The sequence below is a fragment of the Myotis daubentonii genome, chromosome 5, assembly GCF_963259705.1.
Source record: "Myotis daubentonii chromosome 5, mMyoDau2.1, whole genome shotgun sequence".
Taxonomy (NCBI): Eukaryota; Metazoa; Chordata; class Mammalia; order Chiroptera; family Vespertilionidae; genus Myotis; species Myotis daubentonii.
This window is the reverse complement of record NC_081844.1, coordinates 6,554,713-6,575,360: the sequence shown is the minus strand read 5'-3', so window position 1 is coordinate 6,575,360 and position 20,648 is coordinate 6,554,713. Positions and strand designations below refer to the sequence as shown.

Sequence of the window (20,648 nt, the reverse complement as noted above, 5' to 3'; positions counted from 1 at the left end):
GGCCTTTGTTTTTAAGTCTATTTTGTCAGAATTAAAATAGACTGTAGTTCCCCCCCCCCAAGTTCCTTGTTGTTTTCATTAAGTTCCTTGTAGTTCTCACTGAGTTGTTTGAGCATCCTTATAACAGTTACTTTGAACTTTGTATCTGATAAATTGCTTGCCGCTCCCTGGACATCCCTCTGGCAGCCTGGGAGCCCTTAGGGGATGTCTGACTGCAGCTTAGGCCCATTCCTCTGCAGCCACCTCTGCGGAAGGCGTGGTCTGGGACTGGGACCGGCCCCGTGCTGTAGCCTCTCCCACCGCCTCTTCGGAGGAGGAGCACTGGGACCAGGCCAGCACCACTGCCTGTGTGGATGGGGGGTGCCGGGACCACCATGCCTGGCCTGGCGACGCAGGCTTGCTATCCCCGCCCCCCACCCACTGGTCGTTCCAGCAGGTCTTTCCAGAAGGTCATTCTGCCTTCTGGTCTAATTAGCATATCAGCTCTTTATTAGCCTATATAATAAAAGCCTAATATGCAAATCAACTGAAGGCGGAACGACTGGTCACTATGATGCGCACTGACCACCAGGGGGCAGACTCTCAATGCAGGAGCTGCCCACAGGCTCCAGACAGAGGGAGGCAACTGGCGGTGGTGGGGGGCGGGGCCGGTAAGCAGGCGGCGCCAGGCTGGTCAAAGCAGGTGCCAGTGGGGGCCCCCCGATTGCCCTGCCAGTCACCCCACAGATGGGCCCTGATTGCCAGCCAGGCCTAGAGACCCTACCCATGCACGAATTTCATGCACTGGGCCTCTAGTATAGGATAAGGATTATATCCTCTTGTTGGATCAGTCCCTTTAGTATTATGTAGTGACCTTCTTTATCTCTTTTATGGCCTTTGTTTTTAAGTCTATTTTGTTAGAAATAAGTATTGCTCCCACAGCTTTTTTTTTTCCATTTGGATGGAATATTTTCCCCAATCCCTTCACTTCAGTCCGTGTGAATCTTTTGTTCTGAGGTGGTCTCTTATAGACAGCATATATGTGGGTCATGTTTTCTTATCCATTCAGCTACCCTATATCTTTTGATTGAAGCCGTAAATCCAGTTACTTTTAAGGTTGTGATAGGTACTTATTTATTACCATTATTTTCTTTATGCCTATGTTCCTTTCTCTATTTCTTCTTCTTCTTAAAGCAGTCCCTTAAGCATTTCTTGCAATGCTGGTTTGGTGGTACTGAACTTCTTTAATCTTCCTTTGTCTGGGAAGATCTTTATTTCACCTTCAATTTTAAATGTAACCTTGCTGGATAGAGCAATCTTGGTTGCCAGTTCTTGCTTTTCATTACTTTGAATACTTCCTGCCATTCCCTTCTGGCCTGAAGCGTTTCTGTTGAAATATCTTCTGACAGCTTTATGGGAGCTCCCTTAACCATCTCTCTCTTTTAATGCCTTTAAGAGTCTTTCTTTATCTTTAACCTTGGTCATTTTAATTATGATGTGCCTTGGCATTTATCTCTTTGGATTCATCTTGATTGGGGCTCCCTGTGCTTCTTAAACTTGTGTGACTTTTTCTTTCACCCGTTTAGGGAAGTTTTCTGTCATTATTACTTCAATCAGATTCCCTGTCCCTTGCTCGCTTTCTTCTCCTTCTGGGACCCCTATGATACAGATGTTATGTTTCATGTTGTCCTGGAGTTCCCTTAAGCTATTCTCATTCTTCATAATTCTTTTTCTATGTGTTACTCTGATTGGGTGTTTTTTTCCTACCTTCTGTTCCAAATTGCCAATTTGATTTTCTGCTTCATCCAGCCTACTTTTAATTCCTTCCAATGTAGTCTTGATGTCAGATAGGGTATTCTTCTTTCTGACTAGTTCTTATCCATGGTTTCTATATCTTTTTTCATATGTCTTCTGGTCTAATTAGCATATCAGCTATTTATTATATAGGATAAGGATTATATCCTCTTGTTGGATCAGTCCCTTTAGTATTATGTAGTGACCTCTTTATCTCTTTTATGGCCTTTGTTTTTAAGTCTATTTTGTCAGAATTAAAATAGACTGTAGTTCCCCCCCCCCAAGTTCCTTGTTGTTTTCATTAAGTTCTTTGTAGTTCTCACTGAGTTGTTTGAGCATCCTTATAACAGTTACTTTGAACTTTGTATCTGATAAATTGCTTGCCGCCATTTTATTTTGTTGTTGTTTTTCTGGAGATTCCTCCTTTCTTTCATTTGAGGGTTGTTTCTTTGTCTTCCCATTTTAGCTGTCTCTTTGTATTTGTTTCTATGTATTATATAGAACTGTTATGACTCCCAGTATTCATGGTGAGGTCTTATATAGTAAGTGTACTGAGGGAACCAGTGATGCAATCCCCTGAGCCAGATGCTCTAGGAATGTCCCTTGTGTAGGTTATGTGGATCTTGACTGCTATTGGCCTGTTTTGTGGGTGAAATTAATGCTCAGGCTGGCTGGCTGAGGTTCAACCTGACCACAGAGTGCAAGCTGCTCTGCAAGTGCAGCCTGAAGGTGTCTGGTTGGACTCAGTAGCACAATCTTCCAGATCACCTGTGCTCCTTGCTCCAGGGATGTTTCTTATGGGTTATGTGCACCCCCTGTTTTGGTTGCCTCTTGATGAATGCTGTTGGCCCTTTCCTGGGTGGAGTTAACCCTTCTGGCTGGGTGGCTATGAGGGTAAACCTTGATCACCAGGTATGCAATATTGTGGAGTTGTTCCCAGTAGTGTCTGGTGCCTACCAGATTCTTCCTTTAGGTGTGTTGCTTGTGTGGCTGGTGAGATCAAGTTCTGATGTGGTCTAAAGCCCACCACTAGTTTTATTGGTTTGGGTCCACTTGAGTGGGTTTTGGGTATAGATCACTGTTAGACGTTTTTTGTAACCAGTTTAGGGCTACCTGTCTGAAGCTCCCACAGTGTTCACTGTTAATGTCTCCATCTGTTGAACCTGGGTGTGCATGGGAGGGGCCAATCTGTGCAGGTGGGTCAGCTTCCTGGAGCTCTGAGCTGGAGTCAGATGAATAAAAGACCTAGACTCCCTGAGGTTGGCATCCACCTGTTGGCTACTCTGCTCCCCTTCCAGGTTGCCTGGATTTCCTCCAGTGTCTTATGCAGAAAGGCTATAGAGTGAGAACACGCTGGCCATGCCCACTGACCCTTCCACAGGGCTCAGGCTTGGTAGGTGGGGGTTACCAGGTCAGGCAGACAGGATTAGTGGATGCCCTAGTTTGGTCTGGCACTCAATGGGGAGAATGTGGTCCCGACTCCACAGCCATACCATTTAGACTCTGCCAGAGTCTCCAACTCTATCTCCCCCAGGAGGAGTGCACCACAGGGTTAGGTGTAGGCAGCTGCCCTCACTGCAGGAGGGCAAACAGTTTGAGAAAGCCTTCTTTTGGGGGTGGTACAAAATGTGCCAGAGGAGGGGGGAAATGGCACTTCTCCTTTTAGCTCTGTAGCCACACCCGCTCAAGCCGTGGACTGGAGCCTCTGAGGTAGATGCACTCTGAATGTCCCTACTCTGAGCAGAGCCTCCTTCCCCCCTCAAAACTGAGCCTAGCAGCATGGGGCAGCTGGGCTTTCCCTGCTCCCTCCCCAACCCCTGCAGGGTTTGGAGGTCAAGGTGGCCCTCCCCTTGGGGTGGTGCCAGCCCTTGGGAGGGGAGAGAGCTACTCACCTCCATCTATCTCTGCAGTGACTGCCAGAGACCCTAACAGAATGTTCTGAGGGGGTTACATCAAATGTCTCAGCTCTGAGTTGTGAGCCCTGCCCCTGAAGATATGAGTTTAGCAGATGGGGCCAGCAGATGGGGAATGCAAATCCAATCCACCCTTTGATTGAGGTGATGTGGGCCCTTGGCCCTCAGGAGGGGAGCTAGCTACCTTCTCCTAGCCTGGTGGTGTCCTGCTAGTGAACCTAACAGGAGGCTCCAAGCGGGTTGTGCCAAATGCCCCTGTTCTGCATTGAGCTGCAATGGCAGGCTGGTGCCAGCATATCCAAGTAGTCCTTTGTCGGGGGTTGTGTAGGGCTACAGGAGGGGTGCAAGTGCACGCCTCCCCCTAGCTCCACAGCTGACTGCTGCCTGAGACCTTAACAAGGGCGTCTTCCGGTGGGTTGGTGTGGCACCTGCCTCACCTGTGGAAGGGGAAAGCTTGGCCCTTGTTCCAGAGCCACTCAGTTCAATGATCATCTAAGAGTCTGTCTATAGTTTCTCCAGGAAGAGTGCACTCGGGTCCCTGTTGAGTGCAGTACAGTCTTTTATGCCAGACTGGAGGTTTCAGGGTGGTGTCTCCAGTGTTTGGAGGACAGGGTTAGTGCACTTTCTCCAGCTGGTGCTGTAAGAACAGAAGTGATCGACCCTGGGAGATGGTGCCTGAGGGCCGGGTGGGATGTTGACTCAGGACCAGGACCTCAGTAGCCTACCTTCCAGATCTCCAGAGCTATGCCACCCAGATCTTCTCTTTATGGCTTCCAAATGCCCCGAGTCTCCTTCCCCCTACCAGAGGCCCTTGTGAGTGCCAAGAGAAGCCCTTGTGTGTTGGCCCTTAAGTAGAGCACCTGGGATTCTAGCAGACTCCCTCCTCTTTCCAGCAGACAAAGTCCCCACTGATTTTTGCTGCCAGATGCTGTGCAGGCTCTTCTTCCTAGCACTGGTGCTGGGTTGGGGGTCCTGGCATAGGGTTGAGACCCCACTTTCCTTGAGGGGACTGGTGCAGTTGTGATATTTCTCTAGCTTCTCAGTCACTGTCTCTGGGTTCAGGGACCAGCCTTCTCTGCCTCTCGGCCCTTCTTACCAGTCTCTTCCTTCTTACCAGTAGCTTCCTTTTTCAATCCTTGGATACCATACTCCTGGCCAGGCGTCCTTCTGTTGTTTATTCAGGTTGGTTGCTCTAAATGTTAGCTGTTAACCTGGTTTGGTGCCGGAAGGAGGTGTGCGTTGCTTTCACCTACTCCTCAGCCATCTTAGAACCCCACTTCAACCATTTTTATAGTTTAGCTGCATTAAGTACCTGGTGATAGATTTAAGTGGTTATTACTTTTGTTCTTAACATAATTTATTTAACTGCCAATTTATATAATTAAATTTTGATGACAGCTGCATTTAACAACAGCTTGCAAAATCCCTGAACGTTTAACAACTGGCTCTGTAAGCCGACTCGAGATGGCTGAGCTTGTCTTTGTGTCTCCTCACAGGCTCCCCCTACCCTCAGAGTCCAGGTGTGTGCTCCCGTGTGCCGGTGTGTGCTCCCGTGTGCCGGTGTGTGCTCCCGTGTGCCGGTGTGTGGCTCCACATGGCACCATGCATAAGCTGTGTGTGCCTTGCATGCACCCAGCTGTCTCTATGGGTAGACTGCTCTCTCTGCACACCAACATGTGGTCCTGGACCCATAGGTGTCCACACACCTGTGTGCCAGCATCCTGTGTGCATGAACCCACGTGCCTGAGTCCCCACTCCAGTGATGTGCTGGAGCCACGCTGAGCACTTCCTCCTAACTCCACACTCAGTGACATCAGGTTGGCTGATGAAAGCAGCTATGATGGGAGTATTTGTACGATGGGAATCAGCAGATGCTAAGTACCAGGGTTTCATTTTCTTTATTTCTTTTATTTTCTTATTTTGGTCACAGAGGTGGTTATTAACAATTTATCAGCAGACCATGGGACCCAGGTGCCTCCATGCCCGATGTAACCAAGTGTGTACCCACATACCAGTGCATGGTCATAAGAGTGTCTGAGCAACTATGTCTCTGGATACACGTGACTTTGTGTTCCCATGAGTCTCTGCCTGTGTACCCATGCGAGGCCCAGAGCCCTGTTCCTCTTTGGCAGTTGGTTCTACAGGAAGCTGTTGGGGTGGGGGTGAGGGTGCTGAGGCTTCCCCCATCCCCCACTCATCTCTTCAGGACACCTGCACCCACAGGGCTGAGTGGTGGAAGTGAGTACCCTGCTTCTAGAACCCCAAGCCTATGCTGTACTCAGACCCCCACCTCAGCCCACAGCTGGGGACCGAGGGACCAAGCAGTCGGGCAATTAAGGAAAAGGAAGTTGAGGTCACCCTGCAGTTACTCTGGACTCTGACCCACTGATGTTCCCCCTGGACAGGCTGGAGGCCTTGGCCATGGGTAGTGGGGGCTGCAGGAGCCGGACTGCGTGCCTGCAGCAATGAGGACAAGTCTCCATGTGGTGAGTGACCATCCTGGGGGCTTGGGAGTGGGGGGACAGATGGACCAACAGGGACAGATTGGCAGCAAGGCCTGGTGCAGCCTGAGGGGCAGTGGACAGACAGCCCATCCTATTTCTCTTGGCCCTCTGGTCAGCCTGCTTTCAAGTGAGCGGGCGAGGTGGTTTGACCTGCTTGTTTGTCCTGCAAAAGTCTGTGGTCCTAAGAGGTCTCTCCAGGGGCTGGGGTCCATGACAGACCACAAGGTACAACAGGAGGATGGAGCCCCTTGTGGCCAAAGTCTGGGGAAGAGAGACAGTGGATGCTAGGGGGAGGGTCTTGTGCTTCCTGCAGCAGAGTCGCCAGGCATGCTTCGCTTTTTAAACTGGAGATTTTGGAACACACACACCCACACCCCATGCACCTCCCTGAAAGAGAATTTGAAAGTTGAGGCTGGGGTGCCTGACTTTCAAAACAAACACTTCTGCTTCAGGCTGATGTGTGAGAGCCAGGCCTGAGAACGGTTGCTCCCCAAGCTGGCTAGCTCACCCAAGGAGAAGAACCCTCCACCCGGCAGCCCTCCAGCTCCCCTTCCCCCAAGGAGGTGCTCCTGGCTCCCACCATGGCCCACCTCGGGGAGCTTCCCGCCCCAGGCTGCCTGGGGTGGGGTGCAGTAGGGAGGAAGGCTGTGGTTTCGTTCAGGGCACACCCAAGCCTCTGCTTCCTCCCAGCCCCCAAGGCCACACGGCCACCAGGCGGGTTCAGGCACTCTGGGGTCCGGGAAGGTGACCCGGAAGCCGCCAGGAATGGGTGCTTTTGGAGTGGATGGCTGAGGCCGTGGAGCTGGTGAGTGAGGCTGGGGCACATCAGAGAAGGCCTCCAGGGCCACTCAGGTGGCTGATCCCACTGGCCCAGGCTCCTACAGTTCTAAGAAGGTTTGACAACCAAGCAAGATCAAGGGAGGACTGCTCGCCTTTGAGCCCCCTTGCCATGGTCCCGGGCCGCTCTGGGAGGGCTTCTGGGCAGAGCCAGGCTTTTCACTGGACCTGGAAGCACCATGGAATGTCAATGGCAAACCCATCAGCATGTCTTGTCTCGGCCGTCTTCGCACACCCTGACTCCCAGCCCTGACACGGTGCTGGACGCCTGCCACACTCAGTATCATACAGATGACGGGATGGTCGTGTCAGCCTGCTGTGGGTTCAAATCCCGCTCCCCTGCCTCTGGGCAGCCATGGGCAAGTGACTTCACCACGCTGGCCCTCCCTTCGTTCCTCCATTAAAGAGCTGTCCTAGCCCTTACAAGTAAGATCAGAGCACAGGCCCCCACGCAGTAGGAGCTCAGAAAACGTGGTCAGACGTTCCTGTTCCTTCACCCTGTCCCTGTCCCTGTCCCCCAGCCTTGCTTCCCTGAGCAGTCCCTGACAGGCAACCTGTGTGCATCCTTAGCAGCTTCTGGGCCACCCTGGAAGGAGAACCTGATGGTAGGTCCAGTCGTTACTGAGTTTGCAGGGTGGGCTCCTGAGAAAGGACTAGACAGAGGACAGCCGTATCCTTGGGCCTCTTTCTGGTCTGCTTCCCAGTCCCTTACAGACCACATTCATATCCAGAAACTCCCGCGAGAAAAAACACGGCATCGTGTCTGCCTCACGTCACTAGCTTCCTGCCTTCCGGGGCCCTGACCCCTCAAGCCCCAGTGCCAGGGCCTCCCAGTTGCGGGCGGGGGTTTCCCTCCAGTTTTGTCCAGCTTTGGGGCTGTTCTTTTTAAGCCGCCTACGGTGCTGGGTGTTGGTGGACAGCGTGTGTTTTGTGTCTTTCTACAATAAGCGAGCTTGCACTGTTAGAAAGGGTGTCCTTGTCGGATTGGTAAAGTAAGATTTTTCTAAAACCTCACTGCCTACTGTGCTCTAACCTCGCGTTCCCCTGGTTCTGGCCTCCTGGGCTCCTGCCTTTGGTGCCAGGGGCTTGATGGGGGCTCTTCCTGGCTTCTCACTGCCCTAGGTGTTCCCAAAGTTCTCACATCTGCCCTCCACCCAGGGACCAAGGGGTGCCCGAGGCGTTGGTAGCCTGTTGGGAAACATGTGTGGTGGGAGATAAAGAATTCAAACCTGGAGCACAGCAGATGAGGTGCTTTTTAAATGTCCACGAGCTGTTCTCTGGGTTCTATGTTTGTGTCTGACTGTGTATGATTGTATGTGTCTGTGTCTGTCTGTGTGTGTGTGTGTGTGTGTCTGCCATTGTCCACAGGTATTAGTATATAGAGTGTGTGTTTTTGTGTCTTTGTGTGATAGCAATGAGGGAGGGGCAGGGGGGTCACCAGGGCCGGTGGGAGAGCAGGAAGTGACCAGGACAGAGCCCTGGGAACACAGAGTTTAAAGGTCAGGCAAAAAAGGGAAGATTAGGCCAGCTGGTGTGGTTCAGTGGTTGAGCGTCAACCCATGAACAGGAAGTCATGGTTTAATTCCCCGTCAGGGTGCATGCCCAGGTTGCAGGCTTGATCCCTGGAGGGGGGCGTGCAGGAGTCAGCCAATCTGTGATTCTCTCTCATCATTCATCAATTCAGCCTGTCGCATCATAGGAGGAATGAATTTCTAGAGGGATGTGGTCAGAGGTAGCCAGTCGAGGTGAGTCGGGGAAGTGTCCTTTGGATTTAGCCTCAGAGAGAGCTAGGAGGCTGAGGGGATGGAAATGGGACTGCAGTGTCTGTGCAGTTGGGCGGTGTGCAGGGGCAAAGACGGGCGTGTGGAGAACTCTCTGAGAAGGGAGGGAAGAGCCTAAGAAGTCGCCAGACAGCCAGGAATTTTTCAGGGAAGAATGAAAACACCAGTAAGAAGGCAGCACTTGGCTGCTGGCGGGTGCGCACACAGCCATAGCTCTGGGTACACCCAGATCCCGCAGACACGCAGACACAGAGCCCAGGCAAGCAGCAGAGCCCTCACAGATGCCAGAGCAGGTCCCACCCCTCAGATACTAATGGCCTGCACACACATGTGCACACACACACACTCACGCACATACACACACACACACTCACGCACATACACACACACACACTCACACACACTCACTACACACACTCACCACATACACACACTCACTACACACTCACACACTCACATACACACACTCACACACATTCACATACACACACTCATATACACACATTCATATACTCACACACACTCACATACACACACACACACATACACACACTCATGTGCACACTAACATACACTCACTCACACACCCACATACACACACTCACACACATACACACACTCACATATACACACACTCACACACACTCACATACACACACTCATATACACACATTCATATACTCACACACACTCACATACACACACTCACACACACATATACACACACTCATTTGCACACTAACATACACTCACACACCCACATACACACACTCACACACACTCATACACACACATACACTCATACACACACTCACATACACACACTCACACACACACACATACACATTACACATGCTCATACACACATACACAATCCCAGACATTTGAAAAAGCACATAGATAATATCATTCAGCCTCAAAAAGAAGGAAATCTTGTCATTTACAACAACATGGATGACCTTTGAGGGCATTATGCTAAATAAAGTAAACCAGACAAATACTATAAATAAAGAGAAACAAATACTATATGAGCCCACTTATCGTAAAAAAACATCAGGTTTGTGATTGCTGGGGGTGGGGGAATGGGTAAAGGTGGTCCAAACATAGCAACTCCCAGTTACAGATGACTATGCCCTGAGGCTGTAACGGCTGCACACCGTAAACGGGCACAGTGCTGAATGCCCGTTACATCACCAACACCGCAGGGAACCCACTAGGCCAGTGGTTCTCCACCTTCTGGCCCTTTAAATACAGCTCCTCATGTTGTGACCCAACCATAAAATTATTTTCGTTGCTACTTCATAACTGTAATGTTGCTACTGTTATGAGTCATCATGTAAATATCTGATGTGCAGGATGGTCTTAGGCGACCCCTGTGAAAGGGTCATTTGACTGCCAAAGGGGTCGCGACCCACACGTTGAGAACCGCTGCACTAGATGCTGAGTGTGAACACACACGTGGACACTCAAGACTTGCACTCAAACACTCACCTGACGGCACACGCACTATACACCAACACAAGCGCCCCGTTAAACAGGGACAGGGGCACACAAACACAGACACTCAGTTCTAGCCTGTTTCCCGAGGACCCACCGTCACCACTCCTCCGGCCTCTCTTCAGCTCCTCTTGGAATGTCTTGTCCAGCCCAGGTAAGAGGCCGATAGGGCCGGGGGTGGGGATGCTGCTAGAGCTTGGCCTCCCCCCAGACTGGAGTCCAGGGGCCCCCATAGCCGACGCCAGCCCCGCGATCCCACCAGCTGCTGCATCTGGCAGCCCTTTGCAGCAGTCCCCGCCCCTCTTACTGGCAGCCCCATCCTGGCAAGGATTCCCGGCTGAGCTCTGCTCCATCCCAGCTGCACTCACTCGCGCAAGCCTGCCCCATGGCTGACCCAGGGCTCAACCACTCCTGGCCAGCCTTCCCTAAGCTGCGGCTGAAGCGGTGGGCCTTCAAGAGAGGTAAGAGGGCCGCGAGCAGGGGCACAGGCCAGCACACAGGGTCCCCTGGACCACCTGCCCACCGCCCCGCCTCAAGCTCTCCTCGGGCCGGGGGCAGAGTGCCTGAGCCAACCCCCAATTCCACATCCCGGGACCCCATGGCACAGCCCGGACTGTGGGTCCCCCTTGCCCAGGAGGAGGCGTCTTCCCAGACTCCGCAGTAACTTGTCTCAGGAGGTAAATTTGCAGAAGGAGAGGATTCACCTTGTAGCTCCCTCGGGGCAGCCTGGTAGCTTCCTGGGGCCCCTGACACTGTGAGCTCTGGCTGGCTGTAGGGCAGGGGCTCAGCAAGAAAGAGCAGGGCTGAGACCCCAGGGGTTCTGATAGGTACCTTCCTTGAACACACACACACACACACACACACACACACACACACACACACTGGACAATGACACCCACCCCCGTCCTGGGCCTCAGTTTACCTCTGTGGTGGCTAGAGAGGCCCTTGTATTATATCCCCCCTTCCTGGGTGAATTGCTTTTGCAAAAAGATACTTCTTAAATCTCAGGAGGAATTTAGCCCTTGAAGATAAGCAGATGGTGTCAGGGCCATGGTGTGTGGTGACACTGTGCTAGCAGCCCCCATACCATTCCCACGACCTTTCCACAAGCATCTCCGAGGCAGGCCAGCCCCTCTGCTCAGCCTCATCCGATTCTGGCGCCCATTACTTGTGAGAGCTGCGTACTTGTTCAAGGTGGCAATGAATGTCCATTTGAGGGGCAATGAGAAGATTCATTAGTTCTTTTATCTACAGACTCTCTGAGGGCCTATTGTGTGCTGGGCACCCTGCTGGGGGAGATAGCAATATCAAGGGACCTGGGGGTGGGGCTGGGGAGAGAGGGTGGCAACTGAAGAGCAATCACCATGATGGGAATTGCTGCCCGTTGTTAAGTCTCATGCAATTAGACTCAGAGAGGTTGAGTGGCTTGCACAAGGTCACACAGCAAGGACAAGCTAGAGGAACCAGCATTTTAAACCAGTTCTGTTCCAAGGCCACCTTTGAGGTGTTTTACCCAATGAACAAAGCTGCCAGTGTGGGCAGCTGGAGGGCTGGGAGGGTTTTTAAATCCACCAGTGGGTGGCAATGCTGGTGAATTTAAGGCATCAGCTGCGGATCAGCAAGGCAACAGTCTGTGACCCAGGTCCTTGCAAAGGCCTACCAGCTCCTGGTCACCCAGCCCAGCCAGCCTCCCTGCCTGGGTAGGTTGAGGCTGTGATTTATAGGCAGCAGATGAGAGTGAGCTGTGGGAACCTGTGGTGACTCTTAAACCATTTTGTGGCTGGTGCTGCAGATACTGCTGGTGGAATAGGCTGCCTGGACCTGAATCCAGGCTGACAGCTTCTTCAAGAGGATCTTGTGGGGGGATGAGGGGAGCAGAGTGACTCCCCACCAGCGTCCTTCCGTCTTTAGCCCTGGAGGGCATAGGGAGAATGTCCTGTTTGTGTCCCTCTTAAGCTCTGGAACTAGCTGCCTGGAACTTCCTGTGAAAATGGTGGAGTTGGGCCTTAACTGGTTTGGCTCAGTGGATAGAGCGTCGGCCTGCAGACTGAAGGGTCGCAGCTTCGATTCCGGTCAAGGGCATGTACCTTGGATGCGGGCACATCCCCAGTAGGGAGGGTGTGCAGGAGGCAGCTGATCAATGTTTCTCTCTCATCGATGTTTCTAACTCTCTATCCCTCTCCCTTCCTCTCTGTAAAAAAAAATCAATAAATTATAAAAAGAAAGAAAGAAAATGGTGGAGTTGGGTTTAAGGAGGCAGACAAGCCAGGGAGATGGGGTGGGGACCTCCAGGGAGGTTCCTGTGGCAGGGCTGCACTACCCCTTCTCCGTTGTTCCAGTTACCCCTTCTGGCCATACTTTTTCATTCATTCCCCAAAATATAGTAAGTACATACATAATTAGTGCATCCTGAGCCTCAACTTGGTTTCTTTCTTCTCTGGATTCTCTGTCATGATTCTGACCCCATTCCATCTATACCTCTCACCGGCTCATCCCCTAAGAATGCCATCTCCTGATGTAATTCATCACTGCCTCTGGGCCCTGCCACATCACCTAACCCCCCCACCCCCAACTATCCATCCTTCCATCGTCGATCTATTCACCCATCTCACCATCCATCCATCCATCTAACCAACTATCTTCCATTCAACCAGCCAACTGTTCTTTATCCATCCACCTAACTATCCATCCATTCATCTGTTCATCTGTCTATCCATCTAAACATCATCTACCTAACCATCCATTCATCTAACATACATACATACATACATACATACACCTGAGCATCCATCCATCTAACCATCTATCCACTCATTCACCCATTCATCTGTCCAACCAACCAGCCAGCCAACTATCTATTCATCTAACCATCCAACCAGATAGCCAACTATCCAACCATCCATCCATCTAACCATCCCATTTATCTAACCATTCACCCATTTAACAATCCATTTACCCATCCAACCACCCACTCATTCATCCATCTAACATTTATTCACCCATCTATCCACTCATCAGCTCACCACAGAATGGCCTGTTGCTTATAAGTATTGCTTTGAGTTGGAAATACCTAGGTTTACATCCAGCTCTTGCCCTTACCAGCCTGGTGTGACCTTCAGAAAATCAGTACATCTCTCTGAGCCTCGTCGGGGTCCCCTTCTGTATAGTGGGGACTCAGAGGGTTGCTGTGAGGATAGAAAAATGCAATTATGTGATGGCCTCAGCAGTAGCCCAGGCACATAGGAGCTGACTACTACACATGAAGTTTTACACCCCAGCTGGTCTGGCTCAGTGGATAGCGTGTTGGTCTGCAGGCTGAAGGGTCCCGGGTTCAATTCTGGTCAAGGGATGCATGCGGGAGGAAACCAATAGATGCGTCTCTCTCACATCAATGTTTGTTTCTCTCTCTCTCCCTCCCACTCTCTCTAAAAATCAATGGAAAAATATCGTCAGGTGAGGATTAAAAAAAACAGCTTAAGATTCTACTTGGGGCTTGGAGATATGACAGTGAATCAGATACAGAACCTGCCCTTATGGACCACATGGTCTGGAGCAGGGGTCAGCAAACTCTCTGTAAAGGGCCAGAGACTACATATATTCGGCTTTGAAGGTCATGTGAACTCTGATACAACTATTGAATTTTGCTGTTGCAGAATGAAAGCTGTCATAAAGTGGGCATGGCTGTAGGCTTGGAGCCATAGTTGTATCCTGGAACCCCTGGTATAGAAGGGCACAAATAAACCAACGGCACCACAGCAGGGTGTCGGGAAAGGGTGCAGAGCAAGTCCAAGTTCTCTGGCAAAGACTCACAGCAGAGGATCAGAGTCCTTGATTGTCATGCAGGAGCGGGGGCGGGAAGGGTGGTGAGGACAGCACAGAGGCAGGCGGGAGAACACTGAGTGTGGGTTGGGGGCGGTTGAGAGGGCTGACATCCATCCCGGTGTCACAGACTGTAGCTCAAGGTTCAGTCTATGACTGAATGACAGTCTATGACTCTACGACACAAAGATTCGTGCTCAACATGCGATACCAGGATCAGAGTTGAGTCTGTCATCAGAATCCAGCTCAGCCTGTTCCGGGCTCAGAAATTTCTATCAAAAGCCTAAATTCATCCCTGACCTTTCACCTTTAGCCTTTGGACGGCAGACCTGCAGGGGGGCAAACGCCAGGCATGAGCTTCTGTCTTTGGCCTCTACAGGCTGTGGAAGGCTTCGGCCTCCATGCACCCCTGCCGAGTGCAGCAGGCAGGCCCTGCCGCCTCTCCCGAGGCCCCTGGAGGACTTGGCCCAGAGAAGGGTCTGCCTCTCCCTCCCAAGCTCCCATCAGCCTCCAGGACCCACCTCCACATCTGCTTTTCCTCATCCTTCAGCCTGCTTGTTTTATTCCAACCTTCCCCTGAGTCACAGATGTTGCCCTGGCTCCAGGTTGGGGGAGGGGCTCGATGCAGGCTTAATGAGGGCAGCAGACCAGCGTCCCTCAATCAGCCTGAGGGGTAGGTAGCTGGGGAAGCTGTGATGATGGAAACTGTGACATGGTCACACCTGTGGCAGGCCGAGGGCATCACGGCTCACCTACCTGGAAGCAGTGGAGCTGAAGCCGTGTGGGCCTGCCCCGTCATAACTCCGAAAGGGGCCTCAACACATTTTTCTGGTTACAGCTGCGTAGACATATAATTCATACACCATGTAAGTCACCCACTTTATGTGTACAAGTCAATGGCTTTTAGTATATTCACAGCGTTGTGTAGCTGTTGCAATTTTAGAACATTTCCATCACCGCCTCCCCCCCGCCCCCCCCCCCCCGCCAAAAAAACTGTATCCTTTACCTATCAGCCCACAATCCCCCCTTCCCCCACCCCAGCCTGGGGCAACCACTAATCTACGTTCTTAGACCCTATAGATTCACCTATTGTGGGTATTTCACACAAGTGCAATCACATAGCATGTGGTCTTTTGTGACTGGCTTTTTTGACTTAATGTTTTCAAGGTCCGTCCATGTTGTAGTGTGTGTCAGTGCGTCACTCATTTTTATGGCTGAGTAGTATTCCATTGTATGGATGGAGCACACTTTGTGTATTCATTTATCCATTGATGGATATTTGGGGCTATTTCCACCTTTTGGCTATTAAAAATAATGCTGATATGAACAGTTGAGTACAAGTGTTGGAGTAGAAATACATACGAGTTTATTTCTCTTGGGTAGATAGCTAGGGGTGGAATATCTGGGTCATATCTTAACCATTAGAGGAACTGCCAAGATGTTTTCCAGTCTTCTTAGTTTTCTGTACAGTTTTTGCGGGGAATGGGGGTTGCACACATGTATGTGTATATGTAAACCCTTTTCGTTCATTTATTCATCAAATGTGTTTAATTCTGCCTTGACTATTTTTTGCCATTTTTGCTACCTCCCAAAGGCTCCAGCAATTTTGTATTCATAATTTTGTATTCTTTTTCTCAAAGGAGGCCTCCCCAAATTGTATAAACTTCAGCGCCGCCCCCCCCCCCCGCCACACACACACACACACAACTTGGGGCATTATGCAACTGGGAGGAGAGGGAATTAGTGGTTATTGACAGCCCTGTGCTATCCCCTTCTCTGCTCACCGCACATTGGAATAGAGAGGGATATCCTCACCCCCACTCATCCGCTGATGGGCACTTAGGCTGTTTCCAGATCTTAGCTGTGGTGAATTGTGCTGCTATGAACATAGGGGTGCATATGTCCTTTCTGATTGGTGTTTCTGGTTTCTTGGGATATATTCCTAGAAGTGGGATCACAGGGTCAAATGGGAGTTCCATTTTCAGTTTTTTAAGGAAACTCCATACTGTCTTCCATAGTGGCTGCACCAGTCTGCATTCCCACCAGCAGTGCACGAGGGTTCCTTTTCCTCCACATCCTCTGCAGCACTTGTCGTTTGTTGATTTGTTGATGATAGCCATTCTGACAGGTATGAGATGGTACCTCATTGTCATTTTGATTTGCATCTCTCCAATGATTAGTGATTTTGAACATTTTTTCATATTCCTCTTGGCCTTCTGTATGTCCACTTTCAAAAAGTGTCTATTTAGGTCCTTTGCTCATTTTTTAATTGGATTGTTTATCTTCCTTTTGTTAAGTTGTATGAGTTCCCTATAAATTTTGGAGATAAACCCTTTATCACATGTATCATATGCAAATATGTTCTCCCATAAAGTGGGCTCTCTTGTTGCTTTGTTGATGGTTTCTTTTGCTGTGCAGAAGCTTTTTATTTTTATGTAGTCCCATTTGTTTATTTTTTCCTTAGTTTCCATGTATCATTAAATGTATTGCTATGACATATGTCTGATATTTTGCTGCCTATGAATTTTTCTAGGATTTTTGTGGTTTCCTGTCTTACAGTTAAGTCTTTTGTCCATTTTGAGTTTATTCTTCTGTATGGTGTAAGTTGGTGGTCTAGTTTCTTTTTTTTTGCATGTACCTGTCCAATTTTCCCAACACCATTTATTGAAGAGACTGTCTTGACTCCATTATATGCTCATGCCTCCTTTGTCAAATATTAATTGAGCATAGCTGTTTTGGGTCGATTTCTGAGTTCTCTGTTCTGTTCCATCGGTCTATATGTCTGCTCTTGTGCCAGTACCAGGCAGTTTTGAGAATAGTGGCTTTGGAGTATACTAATAACTTGATGCCTGAGTGGCCAATGAACAGGTTACTCCAACACACGTTTCTGTGAAAGAGAGGCTAAGGCACTAGTTTGCTTTAGGAGTAAGTAGCCTTGATTGCCTGCCTCGTTGGCTTTTTATTGTCACAACAGCTTGAACTAAAATTAGCCTCTAGATACAATCCGAAGGGTAAGTATCCTTGAGAAAGCATATGCTTCTACAAGGTCTGATCTTAAAGACTAAACAGAGAGATTCTAGCAACACACCCAGGGGATCGGACTTGTTTGGAAAAGTCAAGGCAGGGGCTGCTGCCTTCGGCAAGGTCCCCTCAGAGGCCCCCGACCTTCCAGAGAATCCTCCTCACAGACATTCCAACCACACCCCGTGCTTCCCCACATCTCCCCGCTTTTCGTTTCCTGGCTGCAGAAGACAGAGGGAGGCGGCGAACTTTCTGCTTTGGAAGGTCAGGGTCCGTGAAGCGCGTTCACTGCTCGAGTTCTGATTTTGTAGACTGTAAGAAAACAAAGAGAATTACAAAGACAGCAATGGTTAGTCCGATCAGGTACCAATTGATTTTAGGAAACTACGTGGTGGGGTCTATCCACTCCAAATGCTCCTTTACCGCATTCCAAGCAGTAGTCTGTTTTTCATGTTTATTGATAGCAAGTAAGGACTCTAATTTGCCTTTGACACATGTTTACTTCTTCAGTCAGGGTATCATGAAAGACCCCCTATGATGCTTTTTAGCACCAATCCACTAATGGCGACGACTGTTCCATTTCAAAGGGGTGACACATACGTGCTTATGCTCCCAATCGCAAGTTGCTATAGCGCCCTGTCTTTCCCCCAGATATTCAGTGGCTGCCTCTATTGTCTGTAGTCTAGCTAATTTATTTTATCTATGTGCTGCTGTACAGTGAATTCCCTAGTTACATTATATGCCGTATTGTCCACAAATGTGGCCGTCTGCACAGACTCAGAAAGACCCACCATGGCGACACTGGCAGTGGTAAGAATAACTACAGCCGAGATGATGGCTGCAGTGAGCATCCCCCAAAATCTTCTGGGCCGTAAGTGGCTCAATGCCCCTTCTAAAACTTTGATAGCTGACGAGCCTTGCTATTTCCTGGTGAGATCAACAGGTATTAGGATTTCTGCTTGTCTCCTAAGCACCATAATAGTGCTGATGGCCAATGAGGTAATATTCTGGGTGGTAATACAGGGTGGAAAATGAGCTCCTTCTCTAACCTGTACTAGAAAAGATGAACTATGGCTGATTAGTAGATCGGGGCCCGTAACAAAGACAAAGGGGTGAGTGGTGCAAATCAGACTATTGTCAGTAAGATTATTAGTGGCCAGAGGGGTTCTGACAATCACCGTGCCACAATTTCAAAGGGCTAAAAACATGGCCTAATCTCCATAAAGTTTCCTGAACTGGCAAGCCTAGTACTTGAGGTCGTGGGGAACTCATCCCTCCCCCAGTCCACACCTAAGGCGTGCCTGCATCACCCATGTAACTAGCATTAGGGGCACGGTGTACCAGAGTGTCAGTGTGGCTGGCTTGCAAATGAGCATGTGGGCTTCAATCTATAACCTGTTGGTCCCCTAGGACCGTCAAATGGGCATGATTTCCTCAATCAACTTCCCAAGGAATGCCTCAGCAGAGGGGTCCCACCGCTTATTTTGCTTGCACGGAGGGATGGGGGGCACAGTAGCATTGGTCAGATTACCACAGGCCAGACTGCCTGCTGAGAGAAATAGTTAATTTACCAAATAGCTTTAAAAATGCCTCCTTATATCTGAAAAACAGAAAATTTAAGAATTAGTAATACTTTTCAATAAAAGTTACAAAAACTATATAATCATTTTCTTTTTATTTAGTTTTATAATAAAACTAGAGGCCCGGTGCACAAAAATTTGTGCACTCGGGGGACTGGGGGGGTCTCTCAACCTGGCCTGTGCCCTCTCGCAGCCTGGGAACCCTCGGGAGATAACGACCTGCTGGCTTAGGCCTGCTCCAGGGTGGCAGAGGGCAGGCCCAATCCCTAGGTGCAGCCCCTGGTCGAGCTCAGAGCAGGGCCGATTAGGGAGTTGGGGCGCCGCCCCCTGTCATGCATAGAGCAAGGCAGATTGGGAGGTTGTGATGCCACCCTCAGTCACACTCAGGGTAGGGCCGATTGGGGGGTTGGGGCACCGCCCCCTGTCACACTCAAGGCAGGGTCGATGGGAAGGTTGTGGCACCACCCCCTGTCAAGCACAGAGCAGGGCCAATCAGGGGGTTGGGGCACTGCCCCCTGTCACGCACAGAGCAGGGTCCATCAGGGGGGTTGGGGCGCTGCACCCTGTCACACACAGAGCAGGGCCGATCAGGGGGTTGGGGCGCCACACCATGTCACACACAGAGCCGCAGGGCGATCAGGGGGTTGGGGAGCTCCCCCTATCAGGCACAGAGCAGGGCTGATCAGGGGGTTGGGGCGCCTTCCCCTGTCACGAACAGAGCAGGGCGGATATGGAGGTTGGGGCCCCGCCCCCTGTCACACACAGAGCCGCAGGGCGATCAGGGGGTTTGGGCGCTGCCCCCTGTCACGCTGATCCCGGTGCTGGGAGGCATATTACCCTTTTACTATATAGGTTAGAGGCCTGGTGCACGGGTGGGGGCCAGCTGGTTTGCCCTGAAGGGTGTCCTGGATCAGGGTGGGGGTCCCCACTGGGGTGCCTTGCCAGTCTGGGTGAGGGGCTGAGGGCTGTTTTCAGGCTGGCAGCTGGTCACACACCCTTCAGGGTTGGGGTCCCCACTGGGGTGCCTAGCCAGTCTGGGTGAGGGGCTGAGGGCTGTTTTCAGGCTGGCAGCTGGTCACACACCCTTCAGGGTGGGGGTCCCCACTGGGGTGCCTGGCAAGTCTGGGTGAGGGGCTGAGGGTTGTTTTCAGGCTGGCGGGTGACTGAAGCTCCCAACTGCTCCTTTTTTTCTTTTCTTTTTTCTTTTTTAATTTATTGCTTAAAGTATTACAAAGGGTATTACATATGTGTCCATTTTATCCCCCCGCCCTAGACAGTCCTCTAGCATCCCCTATCCCCCAGTGTCTTATGTCCATTGGTTATGCTTATATGCATGCATACAAGTCCTTTAGTTGATCTCTTACCCCCCTACCTCCTGCCCCCCAACCCTCCCCGGCCTTCCCGCTGCAGTTTGACAATCTGTTTGAGGCAGCTCTGCCTCTGTATCTATTATTGTTCAAAAGTTTATAATGGTCTCTATTATCCATGAATGAGTGAGATCATGTGGTATTTTTCCTTCATTGACTGGCTTATTTCACTTAGCATAATGCTCTCCAGTTCCATCCATGCCATTGCAAATGGTAAGAGTTCCTTCCTTTTCAGAGCAGCATAGTATTCCATCGTGTAGATGTACCACAGTTTTCTAATCCATTCATCTACTGATGGGCACTTAGGCTGTTTCCAGATCTTAGCTATGGTGAATTGTGCTGCTATGAACATAGGGGTGCATATATCCTTTCTGATTGGTGTTTCTGGTTTCTTGGGATATATTCCTAGAAGTGGGATCACAGGGTCAAATGGGAGTTCCATTTTCAGTTTTTTAAGGAAACTCCATACTGTCTTCCATAGTGGCTGCACCAGTCTGCATTCCCACCAGCAGTGCACAAGTGTTCCTTTTTCTCCACATCCTCTGCAGCACTTGTT

At 50.3% G+C, this 20,648-nt stretch overlaps 1 protein-coding gene across 3 annotated transcripts in view; it reads left to right on the top strand.

The window, feature by feature from the left end:
• Positions 1-5,930: 5,930 nt before the first annotated feature.
• The window catches only part of LOC132234621 (rho guanine nucleotide exchange factor 18-like), a 42,550-nt gene continuing 27,832 nt past the window's right edge, over positions 5,931-20,648 (top strand). The window contains exon 1 of one of the 3 annotated variants that reach the window (XM_059695734.1): positions 5,931-6,172. Coding sequence is in view for 1 of the 3 variants with exons in the window: in XM_059695733.1 (XP_059551716.1) it covers positions 10,691-10,766 (76 nt within the window). In the remaining 2 variants the exon portion in view is untranslated. Of the gene's footprint in view, positions 6,173-8,132; positions 8,276-10,666; positions 10,767-20,648 lie in introns of those variants that run through there. The other 2 variants (XM_059695735.1, XM_059695733.1) reach the window with 2 other exon arrangements.